This window comes from Botryllus schlosseri, chromosome 11 (assembly GCF_051294905.1).
Source record: "Botryllus schlosseri isolate E-star chromosome 11, Bs_hap1, whole genome shotgun sequence".
In the NCBI taxonomy this organism is placed as follows: Eukaryota; Metazoa; Chordata; class Ascidiacea; order Stolidobranchia; family Styelidae; genus Botryllus; species Botryllus schlosseri.
This window is the reverse complement of record NC_137246.1, coordinates 19151563-19172199: the sequence shown is the minus strand read 5'-3', so window position 1 is coordinate 19172199 and position 20637 is coordinate 19151563. Positions and strand designations below refer to the sequence as shown.

Here is a 20637-nt window from a genome sequence, read left to right as displayed (position 1 = left end):
GATTATGCCATAGCAGGACTATAAATGCCGCGCATCAGATTGGTGCGGCAAGCCAACGAACGAAAAACCTGGAGTACAGTACAATTCTGGACTTTTAAACGTAAATCCCGGACTTGTCCTTGGAGATCCGGACGCATGGTGGATCTAGTGGAAGGCCAGCTTACCACGAAATATCACGGCTTCACGTTACTAATAAAAGTTCTGGTAACCAGGCGCTGTTCTTGCTTCAGAGAGCAGATACCGTGTCGACCAGGGAAAATTGATCTCACATTATTTACATACAATATAGCTATGCTTCACAGTTCACATTTGGTTTTTTGATGACGCATTTTGCATGTGGCTATGCTTTGAAGTTGGTTACATGACATGCTCGAGTTGAGATGATCACGCCAATTCGGGTCAAACTGACCGCTCATCAGGATCCTGTATGACAATAATTTCTTGTGAGCAATGGATTTCAATGATACTGATCCGTGGGCCACTAAATAATTCCAGGGCTTGGCGCGTTAACTACATGGGAAGGGTCAGTTATTTTGAGGTCAAACGGATATATATATATTGTATATAATGTACACATACAGGCTACTTATATGTATTTAATGAGGAAATCTGCGGGCTATATCTTCTGACACGTGAAACACGGCTACACATATAGATGATGCATATAATGCTTTCGGTTAGGACGGGTCAAACTCCATTTGGTTGAAAGAACAATCCCATGCCATGCAACCGTGCGTCTTCTGATGACATCACAAAGGTATGATTGATGAGATACCGACCGATGGAGTTTGATCCGTCTCAACGGGCTAAACAGAACTTAACTATAGAAATGTGCAGATAGCTGTCATAATACAGCATCGGTCACGATGGTCAGCTTTGAATCTTGACACACTGTTAACCCGTTATCGCGTGATAATGACATTACAGATTACACACATAAACGTCTCAGGTGACAACTATTATGGCGAAAACACTCCCCGCATAATCATAAGATTGGTTAGCTTGCGAGCTCCCTTCAACTGGATGGCTTCCTATATAGGAAAACATATTTTAACGGCAGAAGGAGCCATTGTTCTGGAGACATTAACCGCAATACATATTTCATTACCTATACATCCACATTCCACATACGCAAAATGGTACCAGAGTGACGAAACGTGATCCCGTTACATTCAATACAGGTCTACCGGCGGTTTCGAGATATGAGCCATATTTTAATGTACCTTCGTGTCACTGGTGGCTGGTATTGCGTAGCATGGTCCATAGCCGGATTTTCTCATTTTTGGCCGGAGCCGCGGTTCGGAGCCAGATCAGTACTTTTTTCGATACGACCGGAGTCGGATCTGAGCCGGATCAGTACTTTCTACTAATAATATGACAGCCTTACCCTCTTCCACCCCCGAATCAATAGGTAAAGTGAAACGTTCATGTAAATATACAACCTGATAAGTCCAAGCTGGGTTGGGTTTGATCTTTGAGTTCTTAATGTCATACTTGCATTGTTTAAATAAATATTCAATACCATCATGTGAGTAGATAAATTAATATCAAAGTTTTTCGGACCGGATCGCGGTCATTTCTAGAATCCGGCCTCGGCGTCGGACCGGAGTCGGACCAGAGCTTTAAAAACAGGATCGGAGTAGGACCAGAGAATTCATCGATCCGCTCCGCACTAGTGGCTGGATGTGCGGATATGAACTTATTATAGCTATATCGGCGCAATAATTTGTTCATCGCTATTTCGATTTCGGCCCTGATCGTAACCAACATTCCGCTAAATTCATTTAACTGTGCCGCAGCACAACTAATGAACTCATTAGCTTTCAACGTTAGGCATGTATCGTGAAATAGTACATCAATTTGCAGTTTTGATTCAAACAGGTTTTTTGGTCTTTGCGCTACTAGAACCGAATAACCGAATTTCAATATGATCAAAACTATTGATTATTCACTTCTCAAATGAAGTTACATTCAAACACTCATCTCAGTATCGAGCCCACATCCCACTGGTATACATGCCAAAATATGTGAGGTGCATATATTTTCGTTGTTTTAGAAATTGTGCCATAAGTATCGTGTCACCCATGTTAAGCAAAACAATGTCTGTGAAAAATAGCATTTTTCACCCCAGCGCCGTAATGGAGAAGAGTCATTCCAAGTTTTTTTCGTAAACACAGACGTGCTATAAGCCCCTTCCACGATTGACCTGAATGGAATAATTACATGGGTGCTTTTACATAGATGTTTTCGTGCGGAATATGTAAATTAACTCGCCGCTATAATTGGCTAATAAAATTCCTTAGCGATACTATCTACGGGACCCAAAAGTGTTGAGTGGGTTATGGTAGGTTTATAACAACACGCGGACTGATAAATCAAATTTAATGCGACAGCAGCCCGGTCTTAACGCGATGGAAAACAAAAACAATTTTGATTCAACCGCCATCGAGGGATATTAAGAACCAAACAAAAATCACCACCGACCAGTTCGGTCTGTACAACAGCAGAGCATCATCCCTAACCAGCAATGTTATTACGACACGCAGCTCTGACAGAAAGTTGAACCGACAGGGGTAAACTTACTTTACGCACAACGTTACTTGTAGTGCGGAGTATTGTTTTCGAATTCAACTGCGATCACGTATGATTATCGTGGGCGGAGTGGACATGTGGCTTCTTATGAAAAACATTTTCCTTTTGCCAGTACGAATCTCATTTGATATTGGCACGTCGCACTCATCGAGTTACACTGAGGTCTTTTGTACGTAACTTGTTTACACTGAATAGAACGAGGTGACCGGAAAGACGACTTGAGTCATACGAAACCGAAAGCGATGTATACACAGTATACGCAGCCTGTAACAAGCCCATCAACTCATTGGTTCACAACCAATTTGCTGCGATTGTACAATGTACAAACCATGGAGTGGACGTATTGCTTATTCTGCAAGGCTGCGAGCTCTAACCACTGCGCGCCGCTAATTCGTTTTTCGCATGAGGTGAAAAGGACTCCCCAATCTGATGACTTGCCGTTAGTGGTTTTCCAACGCAATAACAGCCGGATTAACGTTACAAAAATTCGATCAGATTCTTTTGTTGAGTCATATATTTTGAAAACCGCAGAGCTTCAAGAAATCATTCAAGTAGTAATCTTGTTGATCGATGCATTCACCAACGCGTTGTTGCTACGGCGCTTGTTTACAAGATTCAGTTTCGGTCGACAGTATGCCATTGTACTGGCACCGCGCAAAGAATTTGGATAATTATTGTGAATAACTTGAAATGTTTTCCGCTTGCAAGTTACTGTGGAAAGCGGATTAACGTTATTTTCAGAAGTGGTCCGTGATTTTGGTATGAACCACGACTATACTTTGGCTTTCATGCTGGTATTGCACAACTGATTCCGGATCGCAAACTTCGGTTCAATTTCGCATCTCGACTGCATATAACCGTAGCGAATACAAACTTTTACAAACGCAGAACGGAATCCACGTGGGTTGGGGTGAAAACAAAAAACGCTATCCGATTCTTTGGAACGAATGCACCAAAAGCGAAAGTAATAGATCCCCGGGATCATGACCAGTCACGCACACTCCCACAGTGACTTTGAAGCTCAGCAGAATATAATATCAAACTTTCTAATTTACACGTATTGGAGAAGCAACCGATCTTCTGGCAGCTTTAGGCACTGATCCCACCGTATGTGTCTTGATTCTTCATAGTAATCTATTTGGATGTGTGTTTAAAGGTCGGGTATAGGGTGTTTGCGACTGTGGGTTTTAAGCACTTATCTGCTCGTTGATCGGTGTTACAATACACAATCCCTTTCGGTGCGCAATTGATCATTTTTTCACCATCAATCTATATTCTTGAGGATTGCATCAAATTTAGCTCGATGTTAGGCAACTTGAAGCTGCCTAGGTCAGAGCATTCAATTGGAGGTCTTGCTATACATATGCATATGTTCGACTGTGTATCACTTGGACCAGAACAAAGACTATAATCATAGCAAAATATCTGCTCATGACGCGAATAATTGTTTCAAAGATGATGACTTAAAAGGTCACCCCCCACATCGAAGGTCATAAAACTCTTTCGGTTTGCGATGGCTGTCGTAGAAAAGAACTAACGTAAACAGATCCTTGTATAGCGAGGGGTATTTCCGATGGAATATTATCACAGTTACTGGTGTAGAATATAGATTACATGCTCCTACTGATATAGCGGTCAATCAACTATTCCTTCTATAGAAGGCACTGCATTTAGTACTGTCAGTGTAATATGGTAGCCAAACGTCATTTCGATTGTTTGTGAAAAGGAATGCAATGAGAGAGCATTTTCAACGTACTTTTTTGTACGCTACATACCAACGGGGTCAAAGTAATGACGAAAATAGTGCTAGCCATCCCCTTACCGCTCAGCACGGCGGTATCGATTCGTTGAACTAGACTACCAATGGACGAAATATTCGCTAACTTAGCAAATTATACACTTTGATTAGAGCGTCACCCTTTCAACGCGACGACATAACATTTGTCCTAACATTGACTAGAAGACTAAAGACGTGAATTTTGACGTGGAAAGAGGTCTGTCTTCTGCCGGGTATACGCCCCGACGCCCTTGTTGGTTGGTTGGTTTGTGGTATTCATGGTGTTTGTCGACTACTATATGGTCATTTACACCAGGCCGATATTCTTTTTATTTTCCGTAACTGCCGACTTATAGCACGGCCCACCTCTAGGCTTTTGTAAGACACCGCTGACGCGGATGATGTGGCGAGGAGGAGCCTAGGTAAACCTCCAACACTTAGGTATCGGAATTCGGAAGTCGACCTCGGTCGGACTCGAACCCGCACCCATTGGTGTTGCAGCCGCGGATTATACCACTGCGCTATCTCGCCACTATGACGCCCTTGTTGGTAATATGACTTGGTAAAACGATTCCAGTGGTCGAATGCGAATCCAGTATAGGTTGCAACGATTCGATTTGAATAGTGAGGTACGATGTTTTCGAGTTATCACCAACAGAAAATTTGTAAACTAGATTATCGTCAAGGCATGGTCAAGAAATACTAATTTATTTTAGATGTGGTGTATCTGGTAATTTTTTCGTTGTTGTTGCATAAAAGGTGCATAGCCTATTTGAATTAAGTAACGCATTCATACTGTTATGACTAGAGCTCGACCGATACATCTACTCCGATTTATGCCACCGGAGAAATATCGGTGCCGGCCAAATTGGGTCGGTATTTATTGGCTTGTTCCATGACGTCATCACTTCATTTACCGCGCTCAATGGTCATTACCGTTGCCTCATAATTATTGCAATATACAATCGCAAATTCTCACTGTCACTGCTATAAAATGTGGATTCTAGAGCTCCATTGCTATGAACCATTATAGAACAGTACTGCCAGACCTGATCACGCTCGAGTTATTATGGCGTCTGATTTGAGGCTACATTCATGGGGGAACTCCCGGTAAGCCAAAAAATTACCATGTTCACTGTTCAGTTTATAAAGAACATATGGAGTTGAAAAGCTTCTTGGGGGTTCAGACCTTCAATATACAATTGAATAATATATTCATATTGAAATAAACCCGGGGTCAAAAGTGTCAGCCGAAAATATTCGGTTTATTTCAATATGAATTTGAATATATTATTCAATTGTATGAGGGGTTTACTTCTGGAAGAAAATTCATGAATCTTGTGATTCCTAAACTATAATATATATACGTCTTATCGAATGGAAATGCTTGATTTTTACTTTTTGTTAATGTAAATAAATGAAGTTGATATGGAATGTATCTTTCAAACCCCTGTCACCAATTAGAAGTTCTACTTGAAATACGTCACATTTTGATATCGGCAGAAAACATCGGTTTATCGGATATTTTGTTACATCGGTGCCTGGTATTCAGGTACTGATTTTTGCCAGGCCCAGTTGCTTATCGATGTTGATTTCTAAGCAATTTCGGCTGGCGAATGAACTTTGGTGCATAAATAGCGATTTTCACGACTGGGTTCAGAGATTGCAGTGTCTTTCAATCTGCGCCACCGAATCTGGTTATGGAGTTTAGAACACTCCAATCATGTTACGCTATGCGTGACATAATGACCGTGAAATATGGTGAATCGTAACATTACTCTGACTATTGCTAGTTTACAGAAGCGAAAACATAACGTAACAAGATCTCTTTGAAATGATACGGCCCGCCATTATTGTGTACCCCGCGCGTTGTTATTGGCACCTAAGGTTATTGCTACATTTTACTATAGATCTGAAATTCACTCGAATGCGAAGGAAATAGCGCGGTGTCATCAGCATTGTTGCAGTCAGCCTCAGGGCACATATAATCTATAATCTGAGAATGTGTGAGCGCTGACCGAAAATGGCGAGCCGAACAATTCAGGCTGATTCAAGTGACAGCGTGAGTTGGTCGCGACGCTATAGTTATGTATGAAATGTTAATTTGGTGTGTAACGTAAATCAAGGTGTCTTGTGTTGCCTATCAAGTTTTCCACGCCAATCATATAACCGTAACTGCGGCGCTTTTGTGACCCCAATCTTTGATTACGCATATTTCCGGATCTAATGACATTGAAAACTGAAATATTATTTTCGATCCTCTGTATTTGAGCAAATTTCAATGAAATCGACAGGGCAATAGGGAGTTTCAGTTTTCGCAAGTGTTTTGTGAAGTGCAGTTGGTGCATGTATCTCAGTGACCGATTGCCTATTTTGGTTTTTCGATTAGGAAGTTCTTGTCACATTGTCATTGCTTTGCAATGTCATATTAATAAATGGTGATGCCCATGAAGTCACACACCTCTATGACTCAAATCTCTAACCGAACGCGACTCAGCAGTTGAGCCGCAAATAAAATTATGGTGTGTACTGTGTATTTTCGTTGCCGGTACTCGAAAAAAATCGATTCTCACTACTCGACGCGAATCATTATAATTGATACTAGACTCGCATTTCGAGTACTCAGTCGCTGTGCCCAGGCTTACAATTCTATGTATAGGACATCAAATATAGATCAAGGATTTATCCTAATTTATATACCAAAATAATAGGTATCATACCGGAGTCGGAATGCCGTCTTCTGTGGTATCATTTATGACGATTGATGATAAAATCGGTTTGTGCAATAATACCTGTCACCCGATAATACCTCAATGAGTGTGAGTAGGCTATATCAGTTCGTACATGACGGGAATAGCATGGATGTTTTAGTAGCTATATATATCCATTTCTATTTGCAGATGTCGAGCAACGAGGAAGGGTCCGCATATCTATTAAAAAATGACAGCATTTCGGCGAAAGTTAATTCCAGCCGAGGATCTATAATTAACAGGGGAGTAACCAGCGAACCACCATCGGTGAAAAGGGAAGCACTATCGCCGAAAAGTAACGCGCCGCCAGCGTATCCCGTTTCTGTTATTGAAAACACGATGAGTCGAATATCTGAAAGCGAAACTAGAGAAATCCAAACACTGCCAGATCATATGTCCCTTTCCCGTGAAAGGCAATTTCTTCTGCCACCGGCGCTGGCCGCGTCGCTTTACAGTCAACATTTCAGAAATACTACCACCAGAGGTTTGCCCTGGAATTCGTTGATTCCGCCGGCCATAGGCAACCTCCAAGGATACGGCTTGACGCATGCACTCGGGCTTCCGCAAGCGAGCCATGCTATGATCAACGATCAGCGCAGCGATAAGCAGAATAGCATGACCACGCGTGAACGTGCAGCAAGAGAAACAGCTTGCGTCACCGATGATTCGTCAGAAAAGAGCTCAGTTTCGAAAAGAAAGCAACTCGGCGAAACATCTGTCTCTGGTGAACCGTTAGATTTGAGTCAAGCAGGGGACGACGCGTCCACAGGAGCCGATGTGAGTTACGTCATGTATTTTCAGATGTTTTATTACAATATACAGATAGATAAGCTGTCAGGATCAATCGGGCGTGTCATTAGCCTTTACAACTGAACGTTTGATTTGGATCCGTCGATGCCAAACGTGTGCTTGTAACGATACGTCTGTATTATTGAAAGGAAATCGGTTTCATTCACGGTGTCAGACGTTTATTTATAGCCGCTATATTTACTCACGCAAGTGCTTTGCATAAATGCGTGGACGCAAACGATCGATTTGAAAAATTGTCGAGTTGGCAACTGACACACTATTCCCTGGCCTCAGTTATAATCGTTATCTAGATTTTATTTCGGATCGCCAGTACTAGTTACATAGTGCTACGTTGTGTCTCGTGCGATTGAGCTTTTAGTTTTGTAAGGTTAGTTCATGTCAAACGCCTGGTAAGCCAACTTGTTTCATTTCCAGGCTCGAGGTCGGGCAAATATGCTTTTGGATGATAGAATGGAAATGGATAGTGAGCCTCGAGAAAGTTCGTGTACCGAAGCGGACTCAGCACAGGACAGCAATGAGGTTCAACGCCAAGTAAAGAAGGAGGTTGCGGAAGAAAGCACGGAACCTTTGCCCACCGTGAGGCCTCATTATCAGGATAAAGTACTTGAGCCTGTACGTAATCATGCTCCTAACTTCCTGTCAGCAAATCCAAACGCGTTGGCTCTCGTTAATCACTGGTTGAATTTCCCGACTGTGTTAAACCCAAGGGCGCATTTCTTGCCTCAGGGATACGGTTATTATGCGCCGGCCTTGCCGGCGGCGAATCCAGCTATGGCAGGTCTCGAACCTACGCCCGGACTATCGCAATGGGTCAATCTTTCGATGAGCATGGCCCGGGCTGTAGACAGTTTGAGGTACACGGCGTTGCCTGACAGAGGCAGCAAAGCCGAAAGAAAAAGGAAATCGTCTGACATAGTGCACGACGCGGAAACGTCACGATCGAAACCAACCGGTGCAGACGTAACGGAAAACGCTATTTCTCAACCGGCGGACGGCGCCACTATGAACAAGAGATGTAAACTGAGCGATTCGGCTGAGGGGTTACACCGGTCGGTGAGCGACGATTCCGCGAAACGCCGATCAAACGAAACGGACGTACCTAAAACGAAACTACGACGAAGGAACAGCGCACCTTCAACTGCCGCCACCACCCACGCTGATAGCGACCAGGTACATACCATTACACAGCTATATTAACCCCTTATAGCCTCCATTGCCTCTTTCTAAACTTCGAACAGTGTGAAATCATCTATAAAGAGTGATGCCATCCTTAATTATAAGATTTGCACTTATGTTGAAGGACAATGTCTTATAAAACTGCGTTGTCCTTATCTACAAGTTTGTCTTCATTTTTGACTCGTGTCCTTGTTTTGCTCATTCTTAGGTCACAATAGCTTCACACCCGATACCCGTAATTGCACTCCTAGACCAGATAGCAATGAGATGAGGCCTTTTTCATTTGTTATTTACCATACCAAATTTTTCGGTTAGGCAAATTTTTGATCCGTCTCGACGGCAACCCGGTTTATGAGAAGGAGATAACTTCCCAATCGTTTCAGGTCTTACCCCGTGATGTACATTAATGTTTTAAAGTAACGAATGATGTCAGCAAACCTTTTCACTGTCTCCATTGTTTGTCAATTTTAGCGTACCACATTAGCGCACTTCTCCCATATATAGTTTAACTTAGTTTGTAATATGTTTTTATTGTTTGAAATGTGTCGATTAGGAATTTAGAAATTCGACTGCAGGCATCAATGAATTGCTTCGACTATGACCTATTTAATACATTTTTACTAACGTTGACCACGTTGATCCTATACGCAATTACAGTGGCGATTGTGAAGATTAGGTCATCGATTAGGAAATAACGTGTGGATCTGACGCACTGTGAGGTTGTGCGATTACGCGAAGATCACCGATCCAGCGGCATTACAACGCGTTCGGATCATGCGCCGATTTTTAACACTGTGCGAATTTCTTAATAGTCGTCCGATGATGGAAAGATAAATAGTTGGAAATGATCTTTAATTTGCGGCGTTAAGAAAGGTATATCGTGTCTGGATATCGTGTAGGGATGTGAAATATTTTGAGCAGTAATAACCCATTGTTACCGGGCGGCGTGCTGCGTAAGAATTCGTGCGCGCTACGCCGCGCTAATCATTTCACGAAAAGGTCACCCGATTTCAGCGAACGCGCATATGAACTTTATCCGCATGGCTGGTTTACCGAGCATGACAAAACGAATATTCACACGTTGTAGCGCGTGACATTCAAGTATTCAAATGCTCATCGAATCACATGCTTTCTAGGAAGGAAATAAAAAAGGCGCGCAAGTCGACCTACATTCTTACGCCGGATGCCTTCCTCCGCATTGCCTGCATTTGCTCAAGGCGTCCGGTAATTTGTCGCTAGGCGACGGTATCAACCGCGAGAGAGCCGTTACATTCAACGCCGGTGACATAACAAATGAAACTCCGCACGCGCGATACAGCGCCCAATCTAACTCCGCGAGAGACAAAAGAAGCGCAGATTCTTCAGCGCGAAATCAGAAAGACGACGCAGTGCGTAGAAGCTACCTCACGCTTGACTCCACCGATCCCGCAGCACGAAACCCCACGAAAAAGATCACCGACAAAATCAACGTAACTGCCTCCGTTCCGATTAACCCCAAAGTCCGATACATATCGCCCGCCAGCTCTACCTCCGCGTATCTTCAACACTACCTCTCTCAGAAACCCCCGCTCGTGTTACCTTTTCCGCCAAACCCAGCGTGCTACATCAAGTCCTACCCTGGTAAACGCCGCGACCACTCAGTAGACGATGACGACGAACACATCCAAACGTTGCAAATTAGCGACGCCTCTTCTGATGAAGAGGACGACGTCGATGAAGTTTCTAGACCGAAAAGCAACGCTGGGATGACTGGTTTTGATAAGCGACAGTCGAAAGCGATGGAATCGCTGGGATACGGCAACGGCCAATGGGCGGAATTGGATAACGGCGCCCTGGCGGCGTTCGGCGCGTCGTGCGCACTATCGCCGGGTGAATCGCACGCGGAAAAGCGAAACTTGACCGTGCCGACAAAAATGGCGTGCACAATCAGCAAATCCTTCCCTCAGGCCGTCAACGGATTACCGAGGTTTCAATCTCCGCTGAACAGCATCAAAGCCGACGGGAAAAAGGAAAAAGCGCGCCTCGCGCCGAGCGCGGAGGAATTCCGGCCGCACTGTGACGTCACAGGGCCTGCCGGGCAGTTCTCCGCGAAGCTGATAAAGCTGCCGGGAGCGCTGGCCTCCGCGTCGAAAAACACTTCTGGGTATCAGCCTGTCGCGTCTGGCCGGAGTAAACACAGTCAGAGGAAGTTGATTGGGAATATATTTCAAAAGTCTTTCAGGAATCCGAATTTTCCCGGGTAAGTCGATTTCGGGTTTCTTGCGTGTTTGAATTTTGTTCTTGGCATGCGGCGTGTGATTAAAATATATGCATACTGTGTGTTGCGGTAGCGTTGTGAATTGGTTTCTTTGTCTCATTCCGTGCCATAGACAGTTACAAAAGTTTAAAATTCGTTTAGGTCCGTTACGACTACCACACTAGAGATTGTTACTGACATTGACAACCGGAGATCCCGGAGACTTCATGCAAGGCGGTTACATATTGTTAGTTTGGAGTTGAACAGAAAGAAGAAAAAAACACTGCGATTTGTTTTTGCAAATCAACGATAAATGTATTTGGTTCTGTTAAGATATTAAGTCAATATTGAGATAAATAAGGTCCGTATTGAACACTGAAAAAGTCCGCATTGGGAACGCGGTCCCCACTTGAGTAGTCGTGACTTAAACGGTGTTCATTTGACAGCAATAATCACATTTAGTATGAAAAACAACGAGAGGTAAAGATAGACAGCCGGCCAGTAGATAGTATGGCTTATTGGCTATAGTAGCTATATTTCATAGTGACAATACTTATCTTCCATATACGCAGGATATATGATGTTTTTCGAGTGACCTCTTCAATTACTTGATGACATCATGCAAGTTTAATTGGAAGTGAATTATTTTGGTTATGAGTCACTGTCGTTGGTTACATATCAAAAAGAGTCAAAATGAAAATGCGATTCTTATGTTAACATGCAACAACCCGTGATTTTAGTTTCCGACGTTGTAGTCGCCGCTTATAGTGTCGTCTCCTATAACGACGGATATATGGACAGTAAATGTCTTCATGTGTCAACTTGGTATTTTTCCTGCGCGAAATCGGACGCATGCGCAATTGCGCAAAACCTGTTTCATAGTGAAGCTATCCGATTCTTATAATTATTTTCGACGAACGTATAGAAACTGTCGGAAACATGCGATAATGTCATAATGTGTAGATGAGTCATGGGCGAAGTTAGAATGCGGTAAATTATGGTGCGAAAATTACTGGATTCACTGACTGTCATGAGAAATAGCGCTGCTCCCGATAACAAAAACTTTCTATCCGTGTATAGTCAATTTTGATATCTTCATCTGATATGTCTGTAAGTATTGAACCGACAGCACTTGAGGAAGCGATACTAATATTCCTGTAGATGTACATGGATTTTTTAGCGATAAAAATTTCAGGGAATAAATCGCGTGGTACTGAGATGAATTATAGAGCAGAGTATTTATAGGCATGATATACTTAATTTTGTGGAAGGCAAAATGTCATCACAATATTGTTTTAGTAGTATACATCTTTCTCCCGATACGCGTCCTTTGTCTTTCTTGAGAAGTCACAAATCAGAAGTTCGTGTAATACAGCTGGAAAGGAAATCTCCAAGTGCTTTTAATTTGCATGCAACTCGTGATGGTTGAAACAGAAAGTTCCGTTATGATAATCCCGAACGATTACGTTCCGAAAAGTAGACCGGAAAAGGTGCGCTTTTCGTTTAATCCGCGTAAGGAGATGAGCGGAACTCTTCACTGACATTGCATTCGAAGTAGAAGTATAATTCCACCTCTATAAAATCTATTCGTCTGGGCGATGAGCGTCTCCATATCACCTCAGTACCGGCAACATCAACGCCAGGGGCTATGTGAAACTACGCGATTAATTACTGCAGCGAGCGCTTCCATAATCGATTTTTGTGGTCGACCGAATTTTGTGTAGATTCTGCGCGTTCTCGTTTGCTGTCAACGTGAGTTGATGTGCGATATGCGCCAGGATTCGCACAGGGCGTTTGGTATTTTATAATAACCGTATCGTGCGGTAACTGTAATTAGGCCTGCGCGTGAATGCATTGCGGTGTCGGTTTTGAATTAAAGTCGTTGTAGTTAAGTTTTCGCCGTACATCGGAAACGGTAGTCATTTCATTATCGCGCTGGGCGTGACGCTAGATTCGATACGGCGTGGCAGCGCGCTTTTTTCTCCCCTAACGAACCGAAAGTAGCCAACCTAAATATACGCGGAAACGTGATTCGCAAAATACACGATGCGAGAGCGCAAATCGTCCACGACAATGTTTAAGATTTTCGGTTATTGAATGCGATGGGAACAGTTTTTCCGTATACTTCATTATTTCTAGACGCAACACCTCTACGCCGCGCTGCGCGCCACGTCTCGTGTTCACCTCGGAGGTGCAGCGAGCAGTTGAAAACGCAGGGAAAAAAGGCCGCACTAACGCCTCCGAAAGCGCGCTATCGAAAGGCACAACAAGCGTAGGTGAAGTGCGTCATACCGAAATACCACAGACATCCGCGCCGGAGTATTCGCACAAGCTCTTCAGTTTCGCAAGAGCGTTCGCGGCTAAAGAGGCGGATAATCACAGCGCGGGATCAGTCAGATCGACAGCCAGCAGCAGTTGTAGCAGTAGCGCGAAGGCGGTCGTCAGCAGCGCAGTGGCAAGCGAGAAAAAAAAGACATCGCTCTTTTCGAGTTCGGGACTTCCGTTCGTGTCAGCGGCTTCGAGAGTCAGGGGCGCGTCTGCCTCGTCACGTCTCGGATCTTTGGACGCGAAAATAGGCGAGCTGCGGCAGAAAGCCACGGAGCGGCAGGGCCACAAAGCAGAAGACAGCAAGGACAGTTGCGCGGACGCAGATAAAATGCAGACAGCGTCGGATAGCATGCAATTCGCGGAAAGGCCGTCGCCTCCGCTAGAGTCGAGGTTCAGGTCGGCTGGCAGTCCGTTTTATGACAACGATGTTGGGCGATTCGGCAAGAGAAACATCGCAGTTATTAAACCGAACCAGTCAGTATTGGAGAAAAAGACGCCCGAAAGCAATTGCCCGCCTAAAAAGCGACACATGAAACGATACTCACCAGAGTTTTACAGCAAGCCGAAAGTGGACTCTTGCGTGCAAGATCGCGAAGTGAAAAGCGCGTCCCCCATACCGCCGCCACCTTTTGTATCTACGAACGTACTGATAAACAACGACGACCATTCCGTGAACGTGCAGTGGTGCTCGCCCGAGAGGAATCCAAGGAGAAAACCGCACGGGTCCAAGTCGACCACGATATTTACGTTGCAGGCCCTGCGCGGGGCGAACAGCCACACTGTCACCCTCGAGGTAAGCGCGCTATGATTTTGTTATGGTTGAGCAATGAAAACGATATTTGAGCGTACGACACTGTAGCGTGTGACTTTATAACCCTAGAATTAACCCTTAACCTAGCCCCAACCGTAAGCTTCTCCTCGTGATGTGATCCGCGTAAGCGGTGTCTTACAAAAGCCTCAAAACGAAAGTATTCCGCGCTGCAATTCGACAGATCAGGAATCATAACAAGGAATGTCGGCCTGGTGTAAATTACCACAACATTCGAAACACCATGAACACTAGGAACAACAAACCGAACGTAACTATAAATCAAACCCTATAACCCAACTTTAACCCGCATGCTGAAGTGTTGCATGCTCTTATATATGTCCGCAGAGCTCCGTTTGAATTCTGGTGATTTACGGTGCGGAATCTGTCGTTTGCGATGCGTTTTCGCGCGCGGAAATATATCTTCGCACAGATGCGCGTAATGATAACTTTCACCGGATTACGGCGCGCTGAAGCCCGCCAGCGAAACTTGACGATTTTGCGATATTTCGGCTCGCCAAACCGCAATCCTTTCCAAGACTGCGCGCGACAATTGAAATTCGGATCTTAAAAGATCGAGACGTCGCATTCTTACGGCTTCGCAGCCGAGCATTAACCTGCGAAATGTGTACATGACCGTTTTCGTTGATTATCTAGTTTCGTACCGAGGCAGATATATTTATCTGTTTCGCGGAATCGGCGCGTTATAACACGCGGACGGGCATTCCTGCATGAGGTTCCGATAAGATTAGTCACAAGTGTAGTCACATATTGTGACCGGGCACAATGGTTCCGAAAGGGTGATGTCGAATACCGGTTTGAGTCATTATTCTGTTAGTGCATTCGTTTTTTTCACGGGGTATGCAGTTTTGTGTTTATGTTTGGTTGTTTGCGCGCGGCTATATCTGGCGTTGCGTACATCGCATTTGAATACATATACGTCAACTGGTCTGTAGCGTAAATAGGATACTATGCGGAAGATACCCTAACAATAGTTGCAGGATGTGGTGTCATGACGAAACGAATTCTTAATAGACGCGGAATTTTTATCGAATTTTTCAAGAAAATCTTGTTCGCATTGGACGATATTTGTTAACGGCCAATTGCACCCCAATTACGTTTGTAAACCAACTAAATGACTGTATCTGGTGACCTTTAGAATTACCCGCGAATGCCCACGAGTAATCTGTATGCGAAAGCCACTTCGAGCAATACTTAAGCAAACCCGTAACCGATAAGTAATAACCGATGTGTTGACTTTCGACGGATTTCGTTAATCGCCCTGGAATCGAAATAAATACAATGCCTCTCCTTGTGCGGCGCGAGCGTCCGAAGATGTTTTCGCCATCGCCGTAAGTTCACGCGGACGCAAAAGTCGAAAGTGTTTTCGAAATTCTGCCATCTCACAGTTGACCGACGGCGCTTTATTCGCGCCAGCGCGGTTCGCAACAACTCGTGAGTTGAATCACAAGTCGGCACCATCGAAAATCGATTCGCTCTTAAGACCGTCGCTTCGAAAGTGTACTTAATAATCACGCGCGTATTGGAAGGTTCTGGTGAAGACGAATCGTTGCGACACGAAACCTTTTCCAAATCACCGACACTTATTGAACCCAATCGGCTAGTTCCAGCGATCCTCCCGCGAGGGCAATTTCCAGCGACAATTTGCGATTACCCGAGCGGTTACGACTCTTCCGCTAAAACGTCTGTGTGCCCGGTTTAAGACGATTCGCTTTGAAATGTCGGCGCGGCGGACGGAATAATTGCACCTTTGACCGCATGTTGCCATACTGTAAATTCGAGTTAAGAGACGAAACCGAAACCATGAGGAATTTGAGGAAACCAAGCACTGCATCAATAGTCTAAACCCAACTCAATTCAAGCGCATTTCAATGCGTCGATTCGATATCGACGGTGCCGGGATTAGGCGTTTTGAACTTGATTGTCGAGGAATGGGTTTCTTTCTGTAACCCTTCAAACGCCGTTAAAGCATCATACTGTCGAATGGTTGTCCTGCTGTGAATTTTACACCAAACATTTGTATACGGAATATGTATACATTTGTGACTTCCGCCTGTCACGGGTTCGTGAACAGTGCTGGGTACAGTGATTGGAGTACTTGAATCCGAATCAAGTATTAAATATATCAAGTCAAGTAGTGAGGAACGAATGTTTTCGAGTAACTATGTTACACGCTCCTTGACACTGCTGCGAGTTATTTTATGAACTAGAATTATCGTATCTATACTTTCCTCTAACTGTGGAAGTCCTGACTTCATAACAGCATCCGAAACTTGTAGCGCGGAACCTCGCGTATGCTGGCGGAAGAGACATTTCTGTGAAATAGTAATTGACCCGCAGCGCTATGAGCTAAGCGCTATGTATAACATAGATATGGTGGAAAAATACCAAATTATCTTCAAAGTAGTGTAACAGGCGTTATTTTCTTTGTAGTCGCATAAAATTATGCAAATTTGAACTTCCCGAGTCATCTATACTGTTAAGGCGTTACAATAAGAGGTACCCTCGAATACTCGACTAGAATGGAATCGCCCAGGGGCTCGATTTTGTCCAGCTCTATCTCGTCGTCCCATTGCGTACTGCGCCCGTTGGCTGCCATTTGTACGCGCTCCACTGCGCATTGCGCAAGTTACGACTGTGCCATATATAAATTTGCCCTCCCTTTACAGAGAAACGCGACAAAGTACCCGCGCTACCGTCCCGGCGCGGTCATCGTGGTGGAATCCCCGATGGCGTGCGTGGCCACCATGGACGAGAGGGACCAGCGGCTCGAAATTGAGGACTTGGAAATCAGCGACGACGAAGGCCAAACGCAGTGACTCGCGACGGTCGCCTGTCGGAGACCTGTTCAGAACGTACCGCGCGCATAGCTCGCATCGCAGAGATAAAAGGAAGCCACTCTTCTCATCGCGTGACCCTGTCCGGAGGCGAGTCGCGAAACAATCTTCGAAGAGAGCAAAAATTCACCGATCGCCATGAGGTCATAATCGCGATGTCGTTCGGGTGTCCCGGACGTTTTGAGCGCGAAAACGCCATATGTCCTGCTGTTACCAATGAGTCAACACGCTGGGTTTGTCTGTCACCGCTATGTATGCATCGCAATCTTTTCGTCATACCAAAGCCTTCACCCGTTGCACCATTGACATTGAACATACCTCAGGTATATGGAGTGGTAGGATTCAATTTTTTTGCCAGCCGGTTTTATCGCAAAAGTCGTATTTTTCAGCCGATTCTTTTACAAAAAGCCATGGAGGGTAACCTGTTGTAGTAACCGGTTGGTTGTTCTAATGTCGTGAGAGGGTTCTATGGAACTATTCTATGGAACTGGTGCGAACTGGTTGAATCCGATCACTGATTATATGTCACCCCAACCCAACTGCATACAGTAATCGCAATATGAATACGTACACATCCAATGCTTGTTTGTCGTCACGCTATTCAATCAGGTGCATTTGAGAGCAAATTTATTCCGTTATGCGTCGGCTACGCCTTATTCTATTCGGGTGCGTCGCTTGTAACCGCTGTACACTGTTCCACGATAATGGCGGAAACTGAACTCATGAAGCCTCGACACCCTCGCTACCGTTGCAAAGCGGCCTTTGAACCGCGCGACTGACACTTCTACACTGTTGCGTTCGCGCGGTCCTTTGTGCTGCGCGATTAGCAGCCCTGACGGCGGACTATTGAACTTCGTTGGTGTTTTGTTCTCGTAAGACGCTTTTTATCACTTGAATAAATTATCGCTTAGATACCGTACACTCATTATTCTCGTTGATATTTTTATATATAATGGACAATAGCGTTTTCTTACTCTTGTTGTTTTCGAGATTTCGTATACCTTTCTCATTACTAACAATGGCAAATGTTGGTCTGGTGGCGTTGCTTGTGTGTGGAGGTCTGGAATCAGAACATGGCGGCTCAGTGAAATCAGCTCTTTTGAGACATTATATCGTAACAGGGAAATAGACGCTATAGAGCCAGAGTCATAATATAATCTCGTCTAGGTCGAAGTAGTGATATATCTACAATGGTAAGGTATTCAGCGGAATTAAATTGGTTTGAAAAGTTGAGATTACTCGCAATACTCACTCGTCCGGTTACACTCCACGTCAGAATATGGGAGATCATGCTGAGAGCAACAGCTGTCATATCTAGGCTTACCATACGTCACGATTTAGGCGGGATAAATAAAACTGGTTAGTCAAAGGTGTCACTTTTGGCCGTGCGAAAGTATATTGACCTTATTTGAGTAGGATTTCCCGTCAAATGCTGCGCACTGTTACAACCACATGTGTCCCACATTGTAGTAAAAATATGGATAGCATAGTTATAGCCATTCATTGAACAATCGCAATTCTAGAATATAGTCAGCTCTGATATTGTAGACCCGCGCTGAGCTGTCAATACCAGTGGCTCACAACCTTTTCAGCTTGAGAGCTGGTAAATTTCAAAACAAAGTTGGGGCCGGTAAGCTTCCCAAAATCAAAATCATTCCAAGTAAGTAATTTCGATAAAAATATGCAAAAACCAAGAAATGGAATTGTACTGTAATGAGAAATTTTCTGCTGTGTTTGATAATACACCTGTTTTGCGTGGTCCTATTCAAGTTTCTGCAAGGCAAAAATCCTGTTCAACCCTCTACTCGTAAACAGTGTTATAAATAGCCTGGAAGTGGGCTGTGCCACAACTCCGCAGCTACGGAATCAAAATGAAGAATATCGGCGTGATGTTAATGACCATTATAGACGTAGTGCAAAAACACCATGAATACCACCAACAACATGACCCATTTCAGAGCTCATCACAGTTCTGTAGTGAAAGTGATGGCCTTTATTTTTATTTTTCATTAATCAGGTAGGCGATGACTAGACCAGTTAACAATAGGAGGCCTTGATTAGGCTGGAAGGAATTGACAGCATATTTTTAGTCATCTCATCAACTATAAGGGGATCCTCATAACCACTCATAATATCTAAGGGTTCACGGTTGTCAGAAGGTTAAGAATCACTGCTTTCAAACGTCTTCTTAACCTTCAGATATTAATGGCCTTCAATGAGTTGTATGCTACTTTTGAACAGGTTGCTAAAGTGAGAGAGAGAGAGAGATATGATATTCTTTCTCGCCTGCACCATCGAGATGCTTTGGCGACGGAGTTGCGATACGGCCCCATGAGGTCATCTAGTCTGCGCCCCCGTTTTTTTTCTCCCCCATGCTATCCGTGATTGCTGAGCGCCTAGCAGGATAGCTGCGGATACCATTTTTCGAGTCTTTGGTATGACCCGGCCGGGAATCGAACCCACGACCTACCGCTCGAGAAGCCGGACGCATAACCATTACACTATCTCGCTCGGTGCTTGCAGCATTGTGACTTAAAGCAAGTAGAAAGTACACTATGGACCATATCACATCAGAAAACATTCTAAATTTCATTCCAAATTTCTAAATCAGATGAAAATCTGGTGCGTTATTTCTCTAATTAATGAACATTGAACAAGCCTTCAGCCTCTTACATTTTCAACTGAGAATAGAATTGCGATATACTTGGCGGACCGGCCAAATAGTTGACGCGAACCGGAGGTTGAGAACCACTGGTCTATATACCATCGCCTTCGCTGTTGACGTCAACATCTTTTCATGGACGATGGAAGATTGTGAATGATAACGCGGTTGCATTTCACGTACCAAGTGCGAATTATATGAAGCTATGGGTTCAGTGCTGCCGTTTCAATATTCAAATAAGATCAATAGATGGGCGGTATCATTTCCTTTGGACTAGATTTCTGTTTCCCTGCCGTATATGTATTTTTCATGCTACACCAAGTAGCTTTCACTTTCGAACGTACCGATTACGCGCAGCTATTATCGTGAAACATATGCGGCGGCGATGTCACAATTGTGGAGGAGCAGAGATCGAGACAGGAGGACTCGCCGGCCAAAACCTGACACTTGAGTTTTCAGGATCAGATCATGAATACGTAGAAGGACATTTGGATATGTGGTACGGGATGATTCACAGGCTTACAGCACGAAGTAAATAGTCCGTATAGGCATTAGGATTTGCCTCCACTACAAATTTAACTGAGAGAAACTGAAAGGAATTTAAGTTTGACGGACAATAAGAGGAGCAAAAGTACTGGAA

At 44.2% G+C, this 20637-nt stretch overlaps 1 protein-coding gene across 1 annotated transcript in view; it reads left to right on the top strand.

Annotated features, from left to right (window-relative positions):
- The window catches only part of LOC145450784 (uncharacterized), a 33501-nt gene extending 15135 nt beyond the window's left edge, over positions 1-18366 (top strand). Inside the window, exons 7-11 of the mRNA XM_080329289.1 lie at positions 7270-7896; positions 8344-9099; positions 10242-11344; positions 13481-14462; positions 17168-18366. Of these exons, the coding sequence (XP_080185415.1) occupies positions 7270-7896; positions 8344-9099; positions 10242-11344; positions 13481-14462; positions 17168-17317 (3618 nt within the window). The 3' untranslated portion in view covers positions 17318-18366. The remainder of the gene's footprint in view (positions 1-7269; positions 7897-8343; positions 9100-10241; positions 11345-13480; positions 14463-17167) is intronic.
- Positions 18367-20637: the final 2271 nt, after the last annotated feature.